At 38.0% G+C, this 26,265-nt stretch overlaps 1 protein-coding gene across 16 annotated transcripts in view; it reads left to right on the forward strand.

Moving 5' to 3' along the window:
- Positions 1-26,265, forward strand: part of Tmod (tropomodulin) — a 167,988-nt gene that overhangs the window by 57,687 nt on the left and 84,036 nt on the right. For 12 of the 16 annotated variants that reach the window (XR_013494298.1, XR_013494296.1, XR_013494295.1 and 9 more), the window contains 3 exons: positions 25,481-25,633; positions 25,750-25,917; positions 25,997-26,123. Coding sequence is in view for 13 of the 16 variants with exons in the window: in XM_078183511.1 (XP_078039637.1) it covers positions 25,481-25,633; positions 25,750-25,917; positions 25,997-26,123 (448 nt within the window). In the remaining 3 variants the exon portion in view is untranslated. Of the gene's footprint in view, positions 1-10,018; positions 10,199-20,101; positions 20,123-24,729; positions 24,771-24,905; positions 25,021-25,480; positions 25,634-25,749; positions 25,918-25,996; positions 26,124-26,265 lie in introns of those variants that run through there. The other 4 variants (XM_078183626.1, XM_078183618.1, XM_078183610.1 and 1 more) reach the window with 4 other exon arrangements.

Below are 26,265 nucleotides of genomic sequence, written 5' to 3' on the forward strand. Positions count from 1 at the left end.
ACTAGAAACATTCGAATTGATTTCTTGACATTTGGTAGCTGACAACTTGAAACATAAAACTGCAAGTGCGGCCATATCTGCTGGTATCTCGCAGCCGGTGGAACGTTTAAATTTAACATGTAAACAATGAACTGTAATAGCCGGTTTAATTTACAGAAGTGACAATTCGCGAACGGTTCACGTCAGCTATTTCTGTTTTAAACAGCTCGAGCGACTACGAAGTAATTACTGCTACCGGCCTCTTTATCAGCGGAAATAAAGTTTCCCGATGCAATTAGAACTGGAGTGCGCGACATCGGAAACCGAATAAACTCGATGCAAGCGTTCCATCGTTAATCCAGGTTGAGTAGCGCCTAAATAATCTCGCGTGTCAATTCGAACTTAAATTTAGCGCCTGCAAATCCCGCTCTGCCCCCCCTCCGGAGTCCATGCGCACACAAATCGATCGCGGAAATGTCTCGCGACGGTGTGTTTCTAGTATTTCAGTGGGATTAATCTGTCGGTCGTCCGGAAATATTTTTCCCGTTTGTTTGCCGTTCGCGAAGAAATAAATGTCGCCGAATGGCAAAACTCGGTCGTGAAAACGCGGGAAATACGAATCGGAATTCGCAACTTTTAAGAAACCGTTTCACCGTAGGAATGCCGAGGATAAGAGTGGGTTGCACCGAAACGGTGATGCGCTTGACCTTCGTTCAAGTAAAACAGCATCGGACGCGATCTGAAGTTTTACAAAATTTTCTCTACTGGAATTGTAAGAAATGTCTGTTCTTACCAATTAAAATGATTCATTTTGTTAAGAGTATGCTTGTTTTTAATTCTATTATTATATTTATAGACATGTGCATTAAGTGGCGTCACTTGAAAACATTCTTCCAAATAGTAGTTTTCAAAAGACATTATTATTAATTATGTATAACTTACGATTAAAATTGCTACTGTTATTAAAACATTTATTAAGAATATTTTACTCCTAGTTGTAGTTTTCAAAAATATTATATTATAGGTACTCAGGTACAGTTATATAAGAATCGTATAACACTGCAGCCACTTAATTAGCAAATTATGTTTGATTTATATTACATTTCAAGATAATACTCTTTGAAACAGAAATTGAATGAAAGATTTTTAGTATACAAATTAATGAATATTTTGGTGACACTTTTAAATATAATCAAATCATATACCTCCCAAACAGCGACTCATTTGCTACGTTTACCATTCATAGACAGATCACCCTATATATTTATTGCAAAGTTTAATAAATTCAGCATTGCATCCCAGTATCTTATTATCCGAACAATCGCGTTCTCCTGAACAATTTTCGAATTTTCGAATCTCAGCGATGCTGCCGGTTCCCCACGGTATATTTCGCAGACGTTTCTCCTCTTCCTTTGTCGTGTCCCGTGAGTTCTGTAACGAACGCTCGCGGTAATTGTAACGTCGCGATCCGTCACGAGGCAGGAAGCAGAAAAATGGCGATATTAGTATCCTCGGCGGGGAATGAAAGAAAATACGAGCGTCGAGGTAACACGCGGAGATTCCGTCGTTGCGAGCCCAGGGCCAAAGATCGACAAAGAGTCACGCGAGGCGTGTTCCCGCGTGGCCGACCACAAAGCGCGTCGTGACGCGCGTGGAACTTTTTTATTTTCCCGTCCCTTTGTCAGCCGAATTCATTGCGACTCGTAACCGATACCTGGAAGCAGCTTGTGTCCTGGCGGCAACAAACTTCCGGTCGTGAATAGGCGATCGAGGAGAAAACGACCCATTGTCGGGACGATTGGCCGACGATCAACGAAAGAGACGGAACGCGAAGTACATTGCGAGTACCCGGGAATCTGAATAGATCATTTCCAACCTGTAACGTGTACGTTGGCTATCGTTGGCATCGATGACAAACAGGTATCCATTAGAAATAATGGACCATGCCCCTAACAGAGACCATTAAATACTTAGGAATGCACCTGGATTCCCGACTAACATGGAAACACCGTATAAGAACCAAGATAGAGCAAATTCGAATCATCGGGAAAAACATGTATTGGCTTGCCAGCAAAGGCTCTAAGTTAAGCTTAGATAACAAACTCTTAATCTATAAAGCAATTACTAAGCCTATTAGGACTTATGACATCGAACTATGGGGCATGGCAGCAAAAAGTCACATCCCAAAATTAGAAGCCCTACAATCCATCATACTCGGAAGAGTAACGAATGCCCCATGCGTATGTACGCAATGATGAAATCCGCAAGGACCTAAAAATGAAGACAGTAACAGAATAAATAGCACGTTTAAGTGACAGATACCGAAGAAGAATAGAAAATGATCCCAATGAACTAGCTAAACAATTGTACGCAGCTACATTACCTAGAAGACTACACAGGAAGCATCCAAAAGACCTACTATCCACCGACAACTAATGTCCAAACAGATGTCTTTTTATTATTGTCTTAATTCCAAATTGTATTGAGGAATTATTAAAAAAAAAAGAAAAAGAAATAATAGAAATATGTTTTGAGCATGTACATTGAAGTGATGTATGAAAAATCAATGCGTTCATTTGCGATTGTGAGTATTAATCACTTAGCTGCGTTGATACACGCGTTGGTATTTAGAAGATAAATTTTGCTATGCGTTTCATCAATCATACTAAGTGTAGTTTTCTTGGTAATTGTTCTAGAATTATCCTAAAGCGTACAAAATTTACGAATTTGTTACCATAAGCATTTTGACATAAATCGTAAAAGAAATATTTTTATTATAAGATGTAAAATTGCCATTTCCTTATGTTTGTAAATGAAAAACAAGTATATATACCAAATTAAAAATCGACATATTAATTAACCTTACAACTAATATACTATGGAGGTAGTTTTTTTAAATAAATTTATTATTCCGCAGGGTTTGATGGTTTTATTTTGATATCAGCAATGAAACACCAGAGATCACAGCAACGAATATTTGATTTTATGTATAAACACTAAAAGTATTCGTGACATTCGATTTAATAGATGAAAACCCGACGGAATCCTGAACAACCCGCGGAAATATAATTATGCAGGGAAATCCGAATACCAAAGAATCGCTCGTGTAAATATCTGATACAAAGTTTCGAGACTAAAAAATCTACGGAATCCACGCGATTCGGGCCGCTGCCACCGCACGAATAGAATTTCAGAATCCTTGCCGCGTTCAATTCCGTTCATTATACCGCGACTGCCACTGTTTCGCGATGTTTCATCCTGCTAGCCATTAAACACAATATCATTACACAGTATCAAAGTATCAAATACTTGCCGCCCGGAATGTACCGCCTATATTAAATGTGGTATGTTATGATTATCGGAACTACCTATGGCATTATTCGTCCCCTATACAGGAATAACAGTGTCGTTGCAATAGAAATTCCATTTCGACAGAAAAAAACATCCTTTTGGCGGCTGTTTTTAATGACACGCGTTCAATTAAATGGCGTTGTTATTAATTCGAAACAACTAAATATTTCCAATTGTCAGAAATTTTTAACAGAATTTATGAAACATGGACGATTCGTTTTAAACCGAAATGAGATACTATTTCTTCCTTAGCAACATTTAATCATTAGATTACACGTTAAATTTTCTCTTTTTTATGGGAAATTTTTAACGATGGAACGACGTTTATTTCTATGAAACAAAGAGTTTTTATTTAGGCGTAAATATATGGAATAGAAGTTGTCTTTTCGTGACGTCTGTCCACGAGAATCATGTTTACCTGCCCAAGTACACGCAACAGTACTCGATTAGCGAGTTAACGGGTTGTCACTGTCACAGTATTTTCACATTCCACGCTACTTAACATTGAGCATACGGCATACGGACACGAACGCCTGGCATATCGGCCGTGAGAAGTCTTCTCTGTGCTCCGCATTCTGTCGCCGAATCTATCTCTGAACGCATTTCAGACGCATTCGATACGCTTCCACGCGTGCATCTCTCTCTCCTTGTGGACAAAATTAATAGACCCTGAGAACGCATCGGCCGGTGTACGTATATCTAATATCGTCCACAGACCAAATGACGAGCCATATTCCCGTCACGCGAGTCACTTGTTCATCCATCACGCTTCGATGAGAGTGTGACCGCTCTGCGTGTACAGTTCCTTCCTGCCCGGTCGCGTTTCTCGTCGTAACGGCGATTCAATAAACTCATTGTCCGCAGCACAGAGAATAGATCTTTTATTGCCAGGTGAGTCACATCGGGTTTCATTAGGAATGTTAGTCGTTGATTCACCTTTTTTTTTTCTTTTCGCTTTTATAGCGCAGTCTTTGTTGTGTACTTTCTTCTGCGTTTATAATTCCAAGGAAACGTCTGGTAGAAACTAGAATAAATAGTGTCTAGAGTAAATTGGTCGATGAGAAAGGGTGGAGGAAAATGGAAATTCTATGTAGTCGTCTCGTAAATGTTTCGTTTAGACGTTTCTTATGGTTAGGTGTAGCGAAGAGCATGAATTTATTTTTGTGAACTGACTGCTGCGCTAATTCCTCTAAATAAATATTATATGGAAATCTCAATCTATACAGAAAAAGTAAATCCCGTCTTGCAGTAGTATTCTCTATATCTTTGTACCAAAAACAATCTAATGAGAAATCAGGAAACCAATGTTATTAGATGAAATGTTTCTGTAGTTTGGCTTCTTAATTCTCAACTTCTACCTCGCGCATCAGAAGAATAGTTTATTAATCTATATTTTATGATCCTGATTTAACTTTTGTATATTCGCATGAAAAATTTTAATCATAGAGGGTAAAGTAACATTCTCGTCAACACTGCGCGATTACACGATATTTGTAAATTCTCATCAAAATTTAAACTATATCCACCATTTGTGTTTTTAGTATTCACACTTTTCTTTAATCACACGGAGATTCTTCTTTAAAGTAATCGCACAGCGGCTGATCTTCCAAGGAGCTATCTTCCAAGTGCTACAAGTTAAAGGGAATAATAAGAAACGTCGATGACGTTGAAAGCCATAAACAGATTGTATCTCCTAGATCCAACTCGTCCGTGTTTCTAATTCATTCGCGCTGATTATCCGACGAAGAACTTGATTAAAATTCGCAAAACCATATTGGTCATGATCCCGACAACCATAAAATGTCTGGGAACCACTGCGGGCTCCTGCTCTGTCTGATCACGATCGCCCCCGAACCAGTTTGCCACCCACACGTGGGAAACTAACTCGCAAAAAGGTCAGCGTTGTGTGTGCGGTGTTCCCCCGCCGCTTCCACCGCCGCCGCAGCAGTTTCGTTACGACGTATTGTTGTTTGGGTTGCAACGAGGAGCACGCAATTAATTAACTGGCTACCCGGAGCTGCACTAATTCGCCGCGCAAAGAAAGAATCGTGAATAAGAAATATTTTTATTACGAAAAAGTAATGGAAAGCACATTGGGAATGATTCCTAAGGGATACGCAAATTGATGCGCCCGATCAAGCTAGACTGCTGTAAAACGAAATTGCGGGTCCATCGAATGCACTCCTAGAATTCTATTTAAAAATTCAATGATTCGTTTTTATTAAGGGTTTTATTGCGGACGCGATTTGTTATAATATTATGCCTTTTAAACAATAGGTAGATTTTTGAATGACACAAACGAATTGAATAATTGAGTAATTAAAATTGAAGCGGAACTGTGTTTGGTTGTGTTTAAATATATTTTATAATTTTTCAACAGCGTTCTTCCTTTAAACTTAGTAATTTTAATCGACTATAGGAGAAAACATTAATATTATATATACTGAACACAATATAACTGAGCGCTGTTTGTATATTAATTTTACAAATATCTATTATTAAGCAAATGTGGTATTCTTCTAACAGAATGATTAAAAATTTACTAACAGATTTATGTTTAAATGAACTTTACAAGTTTCTCTTGCTTTTATTCGTTATTCGCTGATATAGACTATTATTTAACATTCTGCACTCAAAACTATTTTAACTGCATAACCATGACATTTCTACCGACCTGCAATATTTTCAATTTATATCATTCTCATATTTTCTGCATAAATTATTTAACATTTTATAGGACATAAAATTGCATGCGAAAATTATTACGAAAAATGGAGAAAATTAATCTTTTGAGAAAATACAATTTCTTCTATTAATAACTCTTCCAAAAAAACTTTTATAAAAGTTCAATGTATCTTTCTGAAACTGGTTACTCATTATCCGTGGATCCTTAGAAAATATCGTGAATCTTAATTAATATTTATTAATTAGCGACATGGACATTCTAATTAGGATTAGCAACGTAACGCTCGAGCGTTTGAATAACCCTTGCGCTATGGGCTATGGCAGTTTCTTCACCTGCGCGTGTTTGTGAAAGCAACATTAGCGGTTATCGATGTAATGACGTAAATGGGTGACTAAATAACCGTGCGATGGCATTTAAAATGACATTTCAACGCACGCATCATTATCCCCGGCACTACGGGGCAGATCGGCTTTATCAATGGCTAAAAATACGTGTCATAATAACTATAAATACGTTACGGTAGTAACAGGTTGGTCGCGCATTCAAGAATTTCTCATTGTGCAAGAGGATTCCCCCGGCGGAATTTTTTAATGACACTTCGCCGCGTTCGAACGACGCATACCTTGGACGTTTATTTTGATCCTAGCTAGCCCGATTCTCACGATTACAGCGGATTGTTTATCAACCGGGACCGCTTTCTACCTCGCAGGAAAAGTTTTAGAAATCTGAGCCAAAGGACGAAAAAACACGTGCGCCTGTCTACCGATTTTCTTTTTAAAACGTTCATACGTAAGTTTCTGCATTCTCGGCATTGTCTTCTTTCTCTCTTCTGTAAATTTACGTTGAAAAGTAGTTGTCTATTGTTTACTTCGAAATAAGTTAACCGATGCAGCAGCAAGAAACATGTGAACATTTTTGTCATTCAATCTTAATGTATTGTCAATTTAACGCGGTATAAAACTATTAATTATTATCTACTAATAAGCTACGGATTTTTTATGACAAAAGTATGAAGGTGGAATAAAAAACAGCAAAAATATAATAGTGCTGTTAGAATATCTTCAACTTCTTAGAGACATTAAGAATGAAAATATACTTTCATTTTTCGTTATTATCGAGCTAGAGAATACAGATTTTCCATAAAGAACCGCGCTCTACTTATTCTAATTAACAGTTGTTCTTATTATTTATTTACCAGTTTCGTGCAATCGTAAAACTGTTGCAAAGTCTCTGCAATTTAATAGAAATAGAATATTAAAAAATTGAGCGTGTGCAAGAAAGTTTGAACGAAGAGTTAAAGAAATATATTTCAGTATTGCATAATTTTTTAAACGTTACTTTTACTAGTCCCCTGTGCGTTCATAGCAAAGAATCTAGCAACGATTTCAGGACAGCTCGTTTTTCAACGAACACTCTGCTATCTGCTGCATTGCGCGCTACGTATTTCCGCCAGGTTCGCTATACTTTTCAGATACGCGTTATCCTTTATTTCAAGGAAAGTTTAGATAAACAGTTATCGCAAAACTTTAACACAGCGGCGTCACAGCAAAATGCGCATACATTTGATATGCTAACGAAGAATTAACATACGCGCGTACAGCGAGTAACGTTAACTTCATTTTCGATTGCGCACTGATTTCCAGCCGAAAAATTCTAAAAAAATTGTTGACGGAAGGTTTCGCCCGAGAGCATCGCGATCCAATTTCTTATTCCGCCAGGTGAAATCTATTCTCGTTCATCGATTCCGGAAAATGGAACAGTTTCGCGCACCGTTCCGAACGCAATAACGTTTCCAGCGACGTGTAAGCTGTAACTCACACTCGTAGCGCGAGAGTGCAACTTGAAAGCAACAACAACCTGAGAAATTGTTTCACGCCGGTAAACAAATCGTTGCTCCTCGAGATTCGAGTGATATCATCTCGCAGACTCGCCGGAGTGACCTCATCGCGCACCTACATGCTCGCAGATAGGTAGAAACGCCGCGAAAATCTCAAGATCTTCAACGAACCCGCACCTCCTCCTGTCCCTTAGCGACACATTTTCTGCTCTTGGCAAGCCGCGGCATTCCTTCCACCGATTATCATCTGGCGTCTCCGCTTGTTTTTCGCGTCGCTTGTTTACAGTCGATTTGTCTGTAGGCTTGATACATATTTTTATGTCGCCGAGTCGAACGCGCCGAGAAACGAGGAAAATCGTCACTGCTTAGAAGCATGACGTAACGAATGCTTGGACTTTTGGTTATAATGCGACTATAAACATGGAAACTCACATTACAGTAATAACAGTATAGATATTGTTATTAATCCCTTGCCCTGTTATAACGAGGAAAACTCGTGATACAGATTTCATGCAGGATCTAATAAGTATTAATATATAATTAATTTCCGCTATATCGAAATAAAAATAAATTCTTCTGTTATCAAAGCCTGGAAAAAAAGCACATAAAGACAATAAAAGGAATGAAAGTTGTCTGGTCCTTTTATGGAAAATATTAAGAATAAATAAGTGCTGATCAACGTAAAATGAGTTGCAGTGCAAGGGGTTAAACTATCCAATTCCTGTCCCATAGCTATAGAAAAACTAACGTGGCTAGAAACACCTTAAAAAATATGTGGAACAAAATAGATGAATTGAATTGTAAATGATCGTAAGCACATTCTGTTGTGGCTCTGTCAGAATGGTCCACCGTACGAGGTTTAAAACATAGCAATCGCGCATCTGTTTTCCATAAAATATTCCACCATTTAGGGATATCATAACACTTACTTCATATGCTTTTTTAACAAAAAGAATAAATACATACTCGAGATTTGCTAAAAACCAGAAAATATTTATTGAAAGTCACATACTTTATTCCCAGAACTGCAACTATTTTTTTTATGTATATAACTTAACTTCTAGTATACCGATCATCGGCCATATTGTAAAGTTATTGCAAAAATAAATTATGAAATATTTTTATGTATCCATGACAACTTGCTGTTTGAATTTATACTGAGAGATTTTTTAAAAATACATAGCTTGGTGATAAACTATTTCGTAGTAAAGAGTATTATCTGAATAATGCAATGTGCAAATGAAATAGCAAATGGCAAATAAATGATATATCTCTAAAAGTATGAGGCAACAGCGTTAATAGCCATATCTCGCTGTTCCATTTATCTTTTTTATTGGGAAACTAAAACTCTAAATATCTTTTTCTTTAAACTTTATTATTCAGAGATTTTTCTTTCCCTGAACACATTATATAATTATATAATTTAAGATGAATTAGTTTTCATTTAGTCGAATATTTTGTTAGCAAGCAATTTAATGTTTATAGAATTTTCTCGTTCAAACTTAGCGTTCATTTTATTTCAAAATATATCGGATGGCAATCACTATACTACCGAATGAAAACCTGCAAAGCTTTTTTTAACAGCTTTGCAAAATATTCTTGCAAAATAGCAAGAACATTTATACTATTTGAGAATGTTATTGTATTACTGTCAACTCATTAGAATGATTAAGAAAATAAAAGGAATAAACGTCTATGTATTTTCTACATATTGTAGTTAACGAAGACAGTTTTGATTTTCCATACAAGCCAGTCTAATTATAGCGAACCTTTCCTCGAATATCGAATAAAGAATATTCTCCACGCGCAAGTTTTAGCGTCGTTCAAAGCTAGCAGGCGGGGTTTACAGCGCTAGTAGCAACATCGTGTCATTCACGCAAATTAATGTGAATCGAATTCAGCCGAGTCGAGTCGAAAAGCGGACGTTCTTAATTACCGCGGGGCTGTATAGCAATTACAGCTCCCGGTTTTTTTTTCTCCCCCGAGTGAAAACGCTGAAAAACTCGGCGCACCGTCTATGGAAACGCTCTGGGCAAACAGTGAAAGTCGTTGAACGCAATCGCCGGTTGTTTGTAGACTTTGCTAGCTAACTCGCCGTACAATACCACTACTACTCGTGTAGCCGTCCTCTCATCGAGCTTCCAGCATAAAAGTCAGTTGTTTAGTTGCGCTCCAACTCCAGAGGCCTCGTCTTGGTCCGCGTGCCACTCCCTCGGTGTCTTCCTCGAACCTCCAATTCCGACGACATTCAGTTATTTCAACGTCTCAAATCAATTAGAAACTCGAGGAATTTCATAGTGAAGAACTTCTCGCCTGGGCACGCAACATTTTCTAACTTCGTTCGAGTAAGTAATCTATTTTACCCGTGGAAAATTGCTATGGAAAGCCGAAGTCGTGGAACAATCATGGAAATTAGCTTGTCGATATTTAGCTTTGTGTATGGATTTTAATGCGTTTTGTTTAACGCGAGACAAACAGATCGCGATTATAGCTATTTCGATGGCAATTTAATGTACACGGTTCATTATCTTCGAATTTAGTTAGCTTCGTTATTATTTGCTCTATGGAAATCGGTAGTTTTATTTACTAGAAGTGCGGTTGTATTTTGTATAGGTAGAACGTTTTACTTTTAAACGATAGTTAGCTCTTTAGGACAGCTTTGCTGGAAATGGTTGAATACGAAGAATATATAAAGATGTTATTATAGAAATTATTGATATTAGATTAATTAATTATTAGACTGTGAATTGTATACATGAAAGACAATTTTTCTCGATTTAGAGATCTTCGTAGCCGATGATCTTTTTATTTTTTACACGACAAATAGTAATTAATATTAAAATGTAACGATTTGGATATTCGAGAAAAAATACTTCTAATACAACAAAATTTTTGTAATTTCGTGATTTAGACAACCGTCGAGTGTTTTATCGAAAAAGACGTGAAAAGGTTGTCTTTAACCGCAACGATTAGTTTTTCTGGCACGTTGACACGTTTCCAAACTCTCGAAGGTAAACTAAAACCAGAAAGTGTGCGAACACATATTGGATAATATTCTACAAGCAGATGTTCCGTTTAAAAGGAACGGCTTTTTCAAAAGACTCTAATGGCTGCCCCGCTACCGCGCGCGATACTTTCACGCTCTTCGAACGTTGAATGTCTTTATAAATTCACCGGCCGAAGAAAACTAGAAATTATATGAATAAACAAGCGCAAAAAAAACCAATGTTGTTCGAAAGTCAGCGATCGTTCCGTGACCTACTAAAAATACATTATCGCCGTATTAAGAATTCCCACGATCTTTTCGCGCAACTGATTTCAATTTTTGAACATCTGGCGCATCACACTCGAATAACAGGTGAATTATGCACGCTTCATAGAGTTTCATAATATCGTGAACTTTAATCTTCGCGGGAATTTGCCAGATCCGTTCGCAGACTTTCAATCGTCTTCCTACGATTGGCATCCAACTTGTACGCGTCAAGTATGGGTTCGCGTGTTTCGTAGATCTGATATCTCTTCTTTACAAAATCGCATACTCCGTTTAGCAAATAAATACTGAAAAAACACATCTCATCTAAGTCAATCTGTAGACTTTCGATAATATAATCTAATCTTTGCACATGAAATATTTGTTCGAGTTATATCAAAAGATATTGACGATTTTCTCAGCACCTTATTTCACGACATCGTGAATTTTAAACGTCTTTATGATTCGCGAGATCTGACCATAAACTTGCCATAATTTGTTTAATCTTAACACGGTGGTAAGTTTTGTATAGTGATTGCAAGTCTCATCGATGGGCTCGGTTAATCCATTTAAGTAACGGACGCGTCGCGGATGGAACATCAACGAGTTTTTAAGCACCCCAACGCATCGAAAGGCGACGATTCAATTTATGTGACCTGTGTTCGCCATTGGCGGCAGTCCGACCGGTCGTTTATTCGCCACAGGCTAATCGCCTGGACTCTCTAAAACAGTTCTAAACGACGCACCGAGTGTTTCGAATATCAGCGCCGGATTGTCCCGCCTAGAACGGCCGACATTTCCACGCGGCCATTCTTCTCAATTACATATCCGCTCCCCGATCGTTCATTACCCGGGGAAATAATACAGTGCCGCGCAATCTGTCACGATAATTGGTCGACGCGGTTCCCATTCACCGGCTTGCGGTCATTAAAGAAAACTGTTGTTAATTAACGACATCCCAATATTTGGTCGGCACACGATGGCTCACTCCATGCAGCATTATTGTAGGGAACGACATGACATAATACAGTAGCGGGGCCGCGAAACAACCCCGTCAATTAATTGTACAAATGTAGCCGCCCCTCTCGATTGATCGATATGCATCCCCCGCGCGCGCCTTTCGGTTGACCCTCCGGCCGCAGATTTTCCTAGATTTAATTCCCGACCCGGGGACCCGTTGTTGTTGTTGTTATTATTATTGCCATCGAAACGGTCAGAAATCGTGTTCCGCGTTCTGCGCTGCGCCTCGATACGCACCGCGACGCACCACGCTCGTTGATCGTTGATAAAAGGTACCGAGGATATATTTATAAGTCACGCACCGGCACCGGAAGATCGTATCGAGGAACGCTGACCTACAGCAACTGACGCGGTCGCGTATGAGACCTGACAGGCCGTGGTATACCGGTGACTTTCGTCGACGGGAATCTTCGTTCTACACAGATACAACCTTCGCGATTACTTCTTGCGAATTTTAACACGTTCGGTGCCGATAATTGATAACCAAAATTCCCACATAGTTAAATCAATTGAATTAATTAAAGTGAAAATAGAAAGTTCATTTTTATCATGGGGGGATGGTGGGGGGTGGTATTAGAATCCTTTAGCATTCGAGACATTCTAATAAAATCTAATTTCTTCAAATATATTACAGTAAAAATGAATTATTAAAATTGGCCAGAAATTATTGTCACCCATGTTTGAGCGACACGGCGCTCAACGTGTTAAACGGCAGAAATTGATGTAGTGATTCTACAAAGTATTGGCAAGATTTTAAAACAGAATAATTTTCTAGAAATTGAATTATTGCAGTACGATAACCAGTCAGACTCGTGGTGAAGATTTCATGCAAGGTCTACTAAATATGAATATTATTCATTTCTTCTACGTCGCAGTAAAAATAGATTCTTCTGTTATCAAAGTATAGAAACGAAGGTGCATGAAGATAATGCAGGAAACAAAAATTGTCTGGTCCTATTAGGAAAATTATTAATACGAACAAGTGAAAATTATCACAGCATGAAAGGAGCGGTAGTGCAAGGGGTCAAATGAATTTTTTCGACTTGTTGACGGTACTAGTTTACTAGATAATGTCTAAAAAGATGTTGGAGATATTGCAATGGGTTCGACTGACAATGAAATAGGAAAATTGTATTTTTTAACTTCTAAATCTGAGTTTAGAAAAAGAATTTAAACGTTTTGTCGTTTATGAGCTAGAAACCATAGTGACAATAGAAGTTTCTCGCGAGTTTCGGCCAATTTAAGAAGTATGGAGCTCTGCACGTGTTTTCACGAAACCTGCAATAAGCGATACATTTTTCGAGTTGGAAAAACATCAGTCCTTTCATCGTTCCAATCAGTTGTGCTTTTAACAAAATTGTTTTCAGATATTGTCTAATAAAATAACAAATCGTCTAGGCTAATTTGTAAAATAAGAAAAAAACGATAGGGTCTTTTAGTCTTCACGTCGCAATTAATCACTTAATCTTCGTTTCATTAAATAAATACCATTATTTTTTGTTCAATTTCCGTAATTATCGAGTAGGAGGTGTGTTTGTAAAAGATGAACTCAATTGTCACCTGAATTGGCGCACCGAACAGTTATCAACGCCGGTATGACGTATCGGTTTCAAGGAGATTTACTTTAGCAAAATGGAAATCGTTAGGAAATTGCGAAACGTATTACGCGCGTGCGAACCACTTCCCGAAATGAATACAATCAATCTTAACATTTATTACACGAACAAGATCGGGTTACTATAGGATCACGAAGGATCAATAAAAACAGCATTTAGTATGATTAGGGTTACATAGCGACTCTTGGAGCACTACGGGGTCTCTTCTATATCTTTGTTTGCGAAATAAAAAGGGCGTAATCCGGCACCAACGATGACTTTAGCCGGACAAATTGCGCAGTCATCTTTTAATCAGATCACGCGTCCGTGTCATGAAGGTCTCACTTGACTCTTGTTATCGGCAATAAGGATGTTTGAACTTGGATAAAATGGTTCAACTACGTGGATATTTAAAAGGAACACATTAAATTCGCGATCGAGTACAATAGGTATCTTCAAACTATTTATCTGCAAGCGATATCGGTTATTGTAAACTTTTCAGCGGCTGAATAACGCATTCAATTCTTATTTCAACGACATAGTTTTGCATTTTATAAATCTTTTGCATTGTACACAAAAGTTTTAAAGAAACCAGAATTTCGAATGAAAAAGTTGCAGAGAAGCACAATATCGACTCTACATACGTGTTTTGAGAAACACGGATACAAAACGAAGCTTAATTGTTTAATTATCGAGGTTAGAACAGTTGCCGCTATACTGTACTTACATTGGAACTTTGATTATCCGGGATAAACAAAGTGATTTACATAATACAGTAGTTACTGTGATTAACTCTAGTATTCGGACACCGCTATATTTTTGCTTTGTTCCATTATAATTTTGATCGTAACGGAAGAAAAAAGACACGATCGGTTACATCAAGTATAAAATTAATACAGTTATTAACTAGACAAGGGCCTTCATATCATATACTATCATGTCTCTTTCTGTCATAAACAAAATTGTAATGGAGCAAAGTAAATATTTTCTAGCGTCTGAATATTAAGTAAAGTTTCTCACTGTAGCGATAGATTTCATGTTCATCGATTTCCACGCTAAATCGTTTTGCTAACGGGTTAATACAGATTGAGCTCGCTATGTACACGCGAAACACATCTGAACAGTACATAGAGAACGCCGATATTGTAGGACCGGATAATCGTGGTTCTACTATCATGGCAACGCGGAAAACAGTCCGAATCGGTATTCGCCCAGAAAAGCAAGACACCAGAAAGTGGAAGAAAGTCGACGGGAGTCGCAGCTGATCGTCCGATGACTGAAAAGTCGACACGATGACCCAGATCACGGAACCCGGGATCGATATACTTTCACGATCGCGAGACCTTCCGCGTCCGGCGAGGCCAAATCGGTTCAATAGCTGTGCGCGACGAGTGCGGCTGGCGAGTCGCCAATAAGGATCTGTTTATACACAAATCGACGCACGGAAACACATTGAACGCCGTCGACCGTCGGCAAAGGATACATTCGCGCTAAAATCTTGGACCGCGAATTAAAGCACCCGGCTCACTCTCTCTCTGGCCACGCAGGTGCGACACGATACAAAATTGCGCAACGGCTTTTGGCAAAAATAGTCGATCATAAATCTTGCCCGTTGATTTATCGCATCTATATACATGTCCCTTGACTTCTTTATCGAGCAGTTTAACACGTGTACATAGAATATCGAGTCAAGGAGCGAAGCACTTCGGCTGCATAGACACACGTCAATCTTATAGTTTTATTTTCCGGGTTTGATGGTTTTACGAGAGATTACGTCTCGTCCGTGGGTTACCAAAAGTTTAACACTTTGAGTGCTGCATCGATGACAAGGAAATTAAGGTTTATAATAATTTCATAATTGTATCAGACTTTGTTAGGATCTACGAGATATAAGAAATCCTTACGATAGTTATTTATGAGATAATGTTATTAGAACTCGGGAGACAAGAGCATCAATTTTGTTATTTGACTATGGAGTTGCCAACAAGTAACGTTTGAACCACCGTTAGCGAGATTCCTCGCGATTCAGTGCATGAAGGAATTTACTTTCAAAAATATCGTACCCTGCGAAATTATTAAACTTATTTCAAACAACCACCTTTATAATATATCAATTGTAAGTGGACTTTCAATTTTCTATATGTATTCGTTTTCCATTTCCAAACCAGAAAATTGCCAGTCTTGCGAGAGGTAATATTTAGCCATTCAAGTATTAATTCCAATATGCACATATCTCATTATGGTTTATAGAACAACTAACATGTTGAGGAGGAAGAATAAAATTATAAATGGTCCTTAAGTATTCTCAGTTACAATGTCAACAAGACCCGACGTTTGAATGTTAAACATTGTTATTTTGATTTTATGAGTTCTAGACGCTAAATTTAATGTTGCATGTCGCGACTTTTAATAGCAACGTGCATAAAATTAGTTCAACTATTCCTACGTAGAATGCGAGATCGTGTTTAATGCGAGCGTGTGTGTAACGGCTATTAAGTTTACATATCTATATAAAATTTCAGTTGTGGGAGGTGCTTTTCTCGTTTAACATTTCAACGTGTCGTTCTGAAGATCAAATTAACGAACGCTTGTAGGATAGAATCTTTCTTCACAAGTTGAATCAATTCGGTACGCGAGTCAAAAATGTTTGCCGATATTATTCATTTTCGATGTTACGACAGACTAACATTTCGTAAAACATCCACAGTTTTCTTATATCTACGTTCAGTTACTCAAAAAATTGAAGACTTAAGCTACAAATATATAAAGCATATGTTGCGCTGTTCGCTCCGAGCGGATGCATTCATACTAAATCTACCGAACCCATTTTAGATTTCACGCTTGCAGTTACAGAAATCATAAATATTGCTTTACACGTATTTATGTAGACTCCGCTTGCCATACTGATATGACAGAAGCGGCATACAATTTGTAAATCGCAAAATTGTGCAGATCGAAAAGTCGCATTAATTAACCCCTTGTACTATAATAACGAGTCAGACTCGTGACGAAGATTTCATGCAAGATCTACTAAATATGAATATTATTAATCTCTCTGAAATCGAATTCAAATTTAATTTTTCTGTTATCAAAGATTGAAAGTGAAAGTAAATAAAAATAACAGAGAAAAAAGAACAAAAATTGTTTGGTCCTATTATTAAAAATATTAAGAACAAATAAGTGCTAATTAACACAACGTGAAAGGAATCATAGTGCAACGGGTTAAGAAAAATCAAATGATAAATAGAAGTAGGGCGTACAATATCGTTTCAACTATTTAGAATAAATACGTCTGACCAGGATACGAGCGAAAAGTTTATTACGGGCCGACCGTGTTAAACGTTTATTATACGACACATCGTAAAACACATCGTTCAACTTGTATCTAGCGCATAAAACCTCATAGACTAACCAACGCGTTAGTTTCCCATCGGTTAGGAATATGAGAAATTGTAATGTTGCCTCAAATAGAGGATCGTAAGTGGAAAGAAAATACAACGTTCCGTAACGAAACTGGATTTACGAGTCCCTGCACTTTTTTCAGCGAAGAAAGTGTGCCCAGTCCCACGCAAATGTTACACCGCCTTAAACGGGAAACTAAAAAGAATAAGATTGGGTGTTAAAAACGATACTTTCACGTTGCAATCTTGGCCTGCCTTAACCGTGGCGGTTGCTGAAAATCTTCTTAATAGGACAGTTTAATTGTTCATTATGCCGCCGGGTAACGCGACGAAGATATAATAAGACAATTAATGTTCTGCTGCGAGTTAATTGGAGTAGGATCGGGCTCGTTCCCGTCAAAACACGACGATTACAGCGGATTCTTTGTAATTAACCGCGATCCGAAGAATCTCGCGAGCATTTCGACTCCGGGCTTCATTTGCGAAATAACGGTTGTAAAAATCTGCGTGGCGTAACCACTGTTACAACGGTTCCTGTTGCAGGATGAGTTATTTCCAGACATGTGGCTTAACGGTCATCGTTCTTCCATCGAACAACGTATGGTATATTATTATTATTATTAATTGTTAGTCGCTAGAATTTTCGCTGAAATGTTCATCAAATATCCATCCGTCTTCTATAAAAATGAATTTCTACTATAAGCGAAATTTTCTCCATAACATGTAGATGAGGGATTAATAAAAACTATACAAGTGCTCGAGAATGCTAACTTTTCTTTCACGCTGTCAAGCATTGCTCCCTTACTTTCTGTTTCATGTGCAATGACTCCATAGCCACAGGCGGACTCACCTGAATACCCCATATGTCTGCATTTATCAATAGAATTTGTGGTTGCGGCATGATTATGGTTGCGGTCACTTTTCATAAATATACTATTCTACGTCTGATGAAAGCGGTTTGAAACTTATATCTGGCGCGTGTGCATTTTTACGTTGGACAGCACTGTATAATTTTCAGATTACGTCACTGGATTGAAACGTAAAAACTGTGACAGACAGTTATTGTTCATGCTTGGTATAAAACAATTCGCAAACGTTTTACTTGACGAATTAATTATTCAGAAAATTATTCAGAAAATTATTCAGAAAACGTTTGCACTTGCTCTTCTTTAATATATTTATAGATTTCTTAATTGTATTCTATCATTTGCTACGCTCAAGTAATATGTTCCTTATTATCCTATATTATTTGTAAGAAATAGTATGATTTCGTATTCATGTTCAATTAACCTCTTAGGCACGACGCGCCACTATAGTGGCTTTCGCAAATGGTTCCTGCTTTACTCAATTGTTTTATTATTTATTAAAGCAAACAATTAAAGTGAAAGTGTGTATATACAATATATTAAGAAAAGAATATATGTTATTATTACTATGTATAGATAAACGGAAAAAATATATATTAAGAGAAAATGGTAATTTAGTTACGAAAAACTTTATCTGCTCAAAATCCTGCCGTGCCTAAGAGGTGAAAGAATGTTGCATTGCTACAAAATAATATACATTTACACCTATTACACAAGCTGAAGATCATTGAGATCGGTCGTGACTTACCGGATGTTCTGAATGTGGAACGTCTGCATGCATTTAGTCATTGATTCATCGCGCGAGTTGCGAATATCACACGTGAGTAGTCGGCTTGATTTTTGCTCCGTTACGGGAGAAAGACACCGCGAAGGAGTTCGGTTTCCAATTTCCAGTCGCTGAAACTCGAGCACGGTCAACCTAGTTGCAATCAATACGCAAAGAAAACGCACGGCGATGGGGCATCGCAACGCGGAACATGCAAACGACTCCGCGTATACAAAGTAACGGGACGACATTATGCGAAATCGTTATTGTTAACGTCACCGTTACTCAAGCCCGGTTCTAGTTGTGAAACGACTGTAACCGAGGTTGTTGAAGATACCTCGGGAGAGGTTGATGTCTGCGATGATTCCGCGATATGTCGCAATTATATTCGAAATTGTGGAAGATCCAGTGGTATACGAAGTGTCACAAGCAGATTCCTTTCTATTTTCGTTTTAAACGCGGCAATGCTTGGTGCAGTTTCGTTCACGTGAAATATAATGACCATGAAGACAGGAATACAGTCTAAAAATATTTGTAGCGTGAAACGAGCTTAAATTCCGTACATAGGAATCGGAATTGTCTTACTTTTATGCAAAGGGTTGCAATTTGAATGTTACAGTTAGTCTGGACGAAAATTCTTTCATTTCATAGATACAGCCACTTTAGTACTTGGACGAGTCAAGCCGGATTCTATTATTATGCCAATCTGTTTATTATTCCTTTTTAAAGTGGTATTTATGGTAATTTTTACTGTTAATTAATGTCTCTAATAATTCTTGCACCAGTAACTCGAGGTATTATTACATCGTATTCAACAATGACGTTATTAGCACAGTGTAATTTCGGTTGCAACACATCACCGAGTTTCTTCTGCATCCGATGTAATTTTCATGCAGTTTTTATTCTACTTCCACATTATACATCGTTGAACAAGATTTCAATTAGTGCATATAATTGCATAAAATTTATGGCTAAAACACGCAACTTGTTCACAAAACAGAATTTACCTCCAATTACTCGTCCATCTGCTCGAAGCAAACAATATTCCACTGCGCGTAAACAATTTTTTGATTGCAAAAGTTGAAAGATGATAGGACTATTTAGATGCAATTACGAAAGAAAAATCAGCAGAAATGTATACCTTCGTGAAGCGTAGATTCCTATCTCGATACTTGATGCATCATATTCAATTAGAAAATCAATTTTTCCACAGCCTCGTACGCGAGTTGTCCAGCCTTGATGCAAAGCGACTTGTAAATGCTGTTGCGCGTGGGTGACAAATGATCGCATCGAGTGATCTCTCCCAAGGATAACGCTGATTTCCAATAAGACGTACAAATACCATACGAGAGGGCCTCGACTGAATAGCAAGTAGAAATCCGCTCTTACCTCATCCATGTTTATCTAAAAGTGCAAGAATTGCTGCACCTTCTCTAGCTTTGGAATCCTCGAGAGTTCAGGTTTCGTAACTACCTGTCTGACCATAGATGGTCTTTGACTCGATTCCTTTTGCTTCGCTTATCGAGCCTTCTCGATAAGTTCAACTAATTAAGTGTCCTGTTCGAGACACGTCTCTCGTGCTTTGCATAATCAAGCAGACGAAATTTTTCCACGCTGTTTTAATAGATCCGCAAAGAATCGATATAAAATGATCAGAGAAGACTTCCATGTCTCTTTGAAACATCGTTCGCTAACTTTTTCATAGGCCTAAACTTAATTAAATGTAAATGACGAAACAGAATTTAAATTTTCGATTCAAACTTTTCGCGATGTTTTAACGCATATGTAAAGACTCGAGATAAAATGTTTAAAAAAGGAACTTTATTTCTATATTGCGGTGAACACAGAAACGCATTTGATAGATCGGATGCCTCCCAGATATAATTAACTACAAATATCATAGAAAATTATTAACAATAGGATTGTTAACATTTCGCACTTCAAAAATATTTTCTGTCAGACGTCTGCCAGTAGGGACCTCGGTTTTGCGAGAGACAATGTCCTGCTGGTAATATTTCATTCGCAATTGGCCACGTTGAAATAAATAGTCTTGTCACGGAGGTTTAGAAATGGATGAGTCCCAAAAATACAGACTTTATGGTTTAGCTGTTTTTTATTTGCGAAAAAAAAGAAGAGAAAACTTGGGGAAGTTCTAGAGAAAACTTCCCCAAGACACACTTTGTATCAAAATGTTTATTTAATGACATTAAATAAACATTTCAGCAACGATTTCTGGTGAAGTTAAACATTTATTTTAAACATAAGTGTTTTCAAAACAGGTGTCGATACTTTACTTAATTAATACATTACTTTGAAATCTGTATGCTTAATTGCTAAAATTGCTTTAATTATTTATCTTTATTTAAGAAAATGATCTGCACTGTTGATACTTCTTAAATCGACGAGCTTTTATGTAGATACAAAAATATGCTGAACCGAGAACGTTGACAAGATGTCTGCCCTCCTTCTTTCCGACTTCCTTTATGCAGTGCGGGAATTCCGCTTCGTCTGACTAAAACGTCGGCTTTGTGTGACCCTTAGTCGCGCTTTGGAGGAAATACGCGCCCCTAATTGCACACATAGCCCATTAGCGCGCCTCAAACGCAACATAGATCGCGTTGATCGACGTGCTTTTCCTTCGAAGATTTAATTACCGATACTTAAACCGGCCTAATTTCGAGACATTGCACTCGTGGGAAAAGTAATCTGCCGCGGCAGACGGGGAGAACGGAAGTTTCTCGAAACGGGTCTCCCATCAACGAGCCTAAACAAATCGATTCTTATGGCAACAAGATGTCTCCACGAGCAACACCCGGAGAGTCTCGCGTTAAATAGATTTCTTAAAAAAAGAGCAAGTATTTCCGGAATAGTGACGTACTCGAAATGAAAATATAAATCAGTTGACCTATGGTAGGACTCTAAGTAACTTGAATCGCTAGAAACTCGATGTCCACCAGAAATATTCGGGCTCCCGCTCTTTCCGATATTTTACGAGACTCCGGGGAGGAGGCTAGCTGAAAATAAAGCGAATTTAAATCCTGTTCAACTTAATAATTCATTTAGCTGGTGGTGGCACGTTCGAAAAACAAATTACTATATCAAGGAGACAAGGAGTTTCTGTCAGGGCGAATAAAACGTTCGCGGAAAATGCAGCGACGCCGGTTCGCGGACGAGCATCTAGCAAAAGCTGGCTTTGTTTCCGTTATTATTAGAAACAGTGACAACCAGTAGCATTCAAATCTTGTGCAGGACAGATAAACTTTCCCCCTGCCGTGTGGGGAGCAGCCCAGCTTGTTAGCTCTCCGCTGTGAAATTATCGCCGGAACGACGCGTTTCAACGGAAAACGACTCGACTTTTTTTTCGTGGCCGTGAAAGTAAGTCGCGCGCACGGTTTTCATTCAGCCACGTAGAAATAAACCTGCCCACGGAGACGTACAAACTAATTAGCAGGCAGATTTCTCGCGAGCGAGTTACGGGGTTATTTAGAGCACTGAAAGTTTCATTCTAGACTCGAGCTACCGCGTAGAAGGCTTGTATCGTTGATTGATCTTCTTCGTTATATCGCCGTCCAATTCTTCCTACGGAATAATGAACAATACACGCGTCGATTGCAAGGCGCATCTCCAGTGGGAATGCTTCCGTTGCATAATATGCACTTCCATTCACGCCATGCATCATCTTTCGGGATTACGTAAAACTGATTGCTACAACAAACGAAAGGAACCGTGCGGAAATTAGCTTACAATATTCAATAAAATATTCTTATGGAAAGTATTCGAAATATTGTCGTTAAGAAACCCTAATGAATTTTAAATTGCTGGAAGCAGGTACTGTAAAACAGATATTGATTTGTTGTTTGAAAATTATTGGATGTGCCGATGTGATTTGCCAATGATTATACCGTATCCGCAAACTTCCAAGTCTGTAATTCTTATAATATGTTGTTTATTATATGTAATACGAATATACTAAAGAAATATTAACTAATATTTTAATATCAATTCGATCATGTATAACAACTTAAATACAATCTATAATACAGTATCTCAAGGGAGTCGCAAGGATATCTATATTCATTTCAATTTCTCAAGTATCCAAGAACTAATATAGTATTCTAAAGTTATCATATTTATATTATAAAATGTACTAAACAGCCTTTGATATTGCTGTCAATACATTATTCATATGCGCGGATAAAATTTGACAGAAATTCGTGAAAATGCGCAACGAATACGAAGAAAGATTCGTACAGAGACGAAAATGGCAACGCTTCCGGTTCGCCATCATGCTTTCAATCGAAGTGACATCTCGTGAGTGTTCAGCATCCACGCCGCTCCTAATTTCGAATACATCAAAGATCAAACGAGCGTCCTTGTATTTAAATGTAGCCGAGCTTGAGCGTCGTTTTGGATGCGACCATTCACGGGCTGCATAACGAAACAAAAAGACCATGGATGCATTTGTTGGTGCAGCGGTGAGAGATTAAGCTGCCGTATTCCCGAGCGCAGGGGTGTAATCGTTATTAATGCGGGCCTAGGTCACGGGCGACGGATCGTCTTTGGTGGCGGCTAGTTAGTTCACGAGAAGGCCAGTGGCCGCGCTCGCGCTCACTATAAATAATCATGGCGCGGGGATGTCCAAGTATAGACCGTTGGGAGTTTGCCAGCCTGCGAGGAGGCCTCAGCTATTTTTGAGCCTGTCGCCGCTACGAGCGCTACAACGCGCGATAGACACTCTCTAATCAAAACTGCACGACCGAGGAACGACAGAGATGGTCGCTGTCTTTTCCGGCGACGACGATCAGGCCTGCGCGACCGACACTCCCACCTCGCTCATGCAGATCTGCCCACCCACACTTTCGGTTACACCGATTGCCGGTCTTGCACGTGACCTTGGGTAGATTGATTTATCGAGTTAATTATCCCACGAAGGTCCCACAGCTATTCAATTTCTTTCGCAAGACTCTTTTTGTTTTGCATCTATCGAAATTGTTGCGATTCGTTATAATCGAGGATTGAATTGAGATCCCCGTTGAACACTCGGAAAGTTAATTTTAAGATTCCCAGCTGTACTGTTATCTCGAATTTCTAGATTGTAACGCTAAATCCTCGTGTTAAAATGAGCGGTTCTTCTTAAGGGTTTAAAATACTGTACAATTTCTTTTCTAAATGATACACAAATAACCGCGTTTTTTAGTACAAGCCCTTTTTCCGCAGTACTAAGTTGAAGTTACACTTATTTATGCATGTGTGTTTATATTACAATATTTAAACTATTTTTACAAAATGTTAGCGGTAAAGTAAAGAATTTTTGTCGGGGATTAACATTAAATATTTATACATCTACAAGTCTGCTAATTTTTTAAAAAACATTTCACATTTTTTTACATACAACAATTTATATTATAGTTAAACAAAGTATTCAAACTTACGTCATTTGCACGTTAGATCTATTGTAATTTTCATAGTAAAACCATCTGCATGTTTGGTGAGTCGTAGTATTCAAATTTTTCTTAATTTTCTGCATAGTAAGCAGATTATGTTTTCTCACACTAAATCGTAAATTTCTCTGCTGTTTTGACTGAGAATTAGATAGTTTGACTTATGTATATGGATATGTTTTGAAATGACCGCCATGGGTGTTATATCAACGTCAATACCTGCGCGTCGCCGGTCGCGCAGAAACTTTCTCCATGAGCTTCTCCTATACTTCGTTCAAGCAAACATCTTGCAAGGTTGATGTCAAATAGAATACATACATGACCATTTACTGGAAATGTTCTTTCCAATATGATCTTTTAAATTATAGTTAAATAAAGGTTGTTCCTCTGTTAAAAAATATCCATTACCATATTTCTGCTGGCAAATTTGAATAATAATGGTGACCGTATGAAGCAAACAAGCCACTCCACAGACTATTTGTACGAATATGGTATAAGCGTCAAAGGGCGCTGCCGCAATCAGCCGCAATCGGTGAACTGGTCAGTGAAGTGTGCGTCTGTCGTGAGAAGTGGGTGAGGTATTTGATTACGAGCAATTCACCTAATTTTGCATTGGGCAAATATTGCCAGTAACTCACTTTTATCGGAGGCAATTCGTGTAGAATAATTAGAATTTTTGTTGAGGCTGTAATACTCCATAATAGAGCGAGAATTCGCTTGGGATTAGCGTGGGTTGTCGATTTGGCAGATGAGTTGTCAATGAAAATCAATTCGGAATTATCTGGGGCAAAGGGCATCAGCCGCGTTGGACAGTTGCCGAATTTAAATGCAAGTAGTCGATTAGCCGATCGTTCGACCAGGAACACAGCCTTCGTGTACTCTTAGTCATCGCAATCAGCGTTTGACGAAATATCTCGTCGCTTGATCATATCACGCGACAACACATAAGTTGTTCCCGGTTTCTTTCCATCGCGATCAATAAAGAATACCGCTGCTTCAGTAGTTGCAATTGTTCAGTGAACTCGGCGGGCGTTCGTTGGAAAGTCAAGGAGAATGAGATTAGTCACTAATTAAACACCATATAAAATTTATTCTATTGTTTAACCAGTAGGAAAATATATTGTCCAGTGTTTTTTAGAGTATACATGTGTTAGACAGCTAACATAGACAAGAATAAAAACAAATAGTTGATTTCCATTAGTCATATCAAATCTATTTTAATAATACAATTAATAAAATGTCGCGAAGATACTCTGTTGTTGACCAAGAACCATGGGAAACTTTCCAGACATCTGCATCAACCAAAACTACCACCATGACAACTGCAGCAAAGTTATATGGCAAGGATTTGAGTGAATACGACGATGTGGATGTGGATGATTTACTGGCACAACTTACTCCGGAAGAAATTAATATATTGGCTAAGGAGGTGGATCCTGATGTAAGACCATTTATTTATTACTTATTTGCTGTTTAAACAATTTATGATGCATGGTTGTACCTACACTTTTGTTAGATTATGTCTGTACCTAATAGCTTTCTGTATCTCTCTTATAGGATAGCTTCATGCCACCATCACAACGTTGTAGTTATGAATGTGACAAGAGTCCAACAGGTCCCCTTAATCGGAAGAAACTTATCGAGCACATCAACAAACAAGCTTTGGAAACACCAGACATACCAGAATTGAAGCCTTTCGTACCTGGTGTAATAAGAGGCAAAAAGGTTTGCATTTTTTTAGATAAACAGATCAATACAAAATTTATAATACTCTTGTACATATATTTATGTTAATCTCTTACAGTGGATTCCTCCCCCTCAAGAAGCTATAAAAGAAAAAGAAGCAGATGAACAAATTGCTATTGATCTTGGAGAAGAATATGAACAGGCTTTATCTAATGCTACCCAAGAAGAAATTATTGATCTTGCTGGTAAAGTATCAGACTAATATTAATTCAAAAAAAGTTAAATAATATAAGCAGATGTCAACAATTGATAATATTTTAAAAATGCAAATTTTGAATGTATGACTTCTAAATTATACAATTAGATAAACGGTTAACTTTTATGCTA

The sequence above is a fragment of the Augochlora pura genome, chromosome 1 (assembly GCF_028453695.1).
Source record: "Augochlora pura isolate Apur16 chromosome 1, APUR_v2.2.1, whole genome shotgun sequence".
Lineage (NCBI taxonomy): Eukaryota > Metazoa > Arthropoda > Insecta > Hymenoptera > Halictidae > Augochlora > Augochlora pura.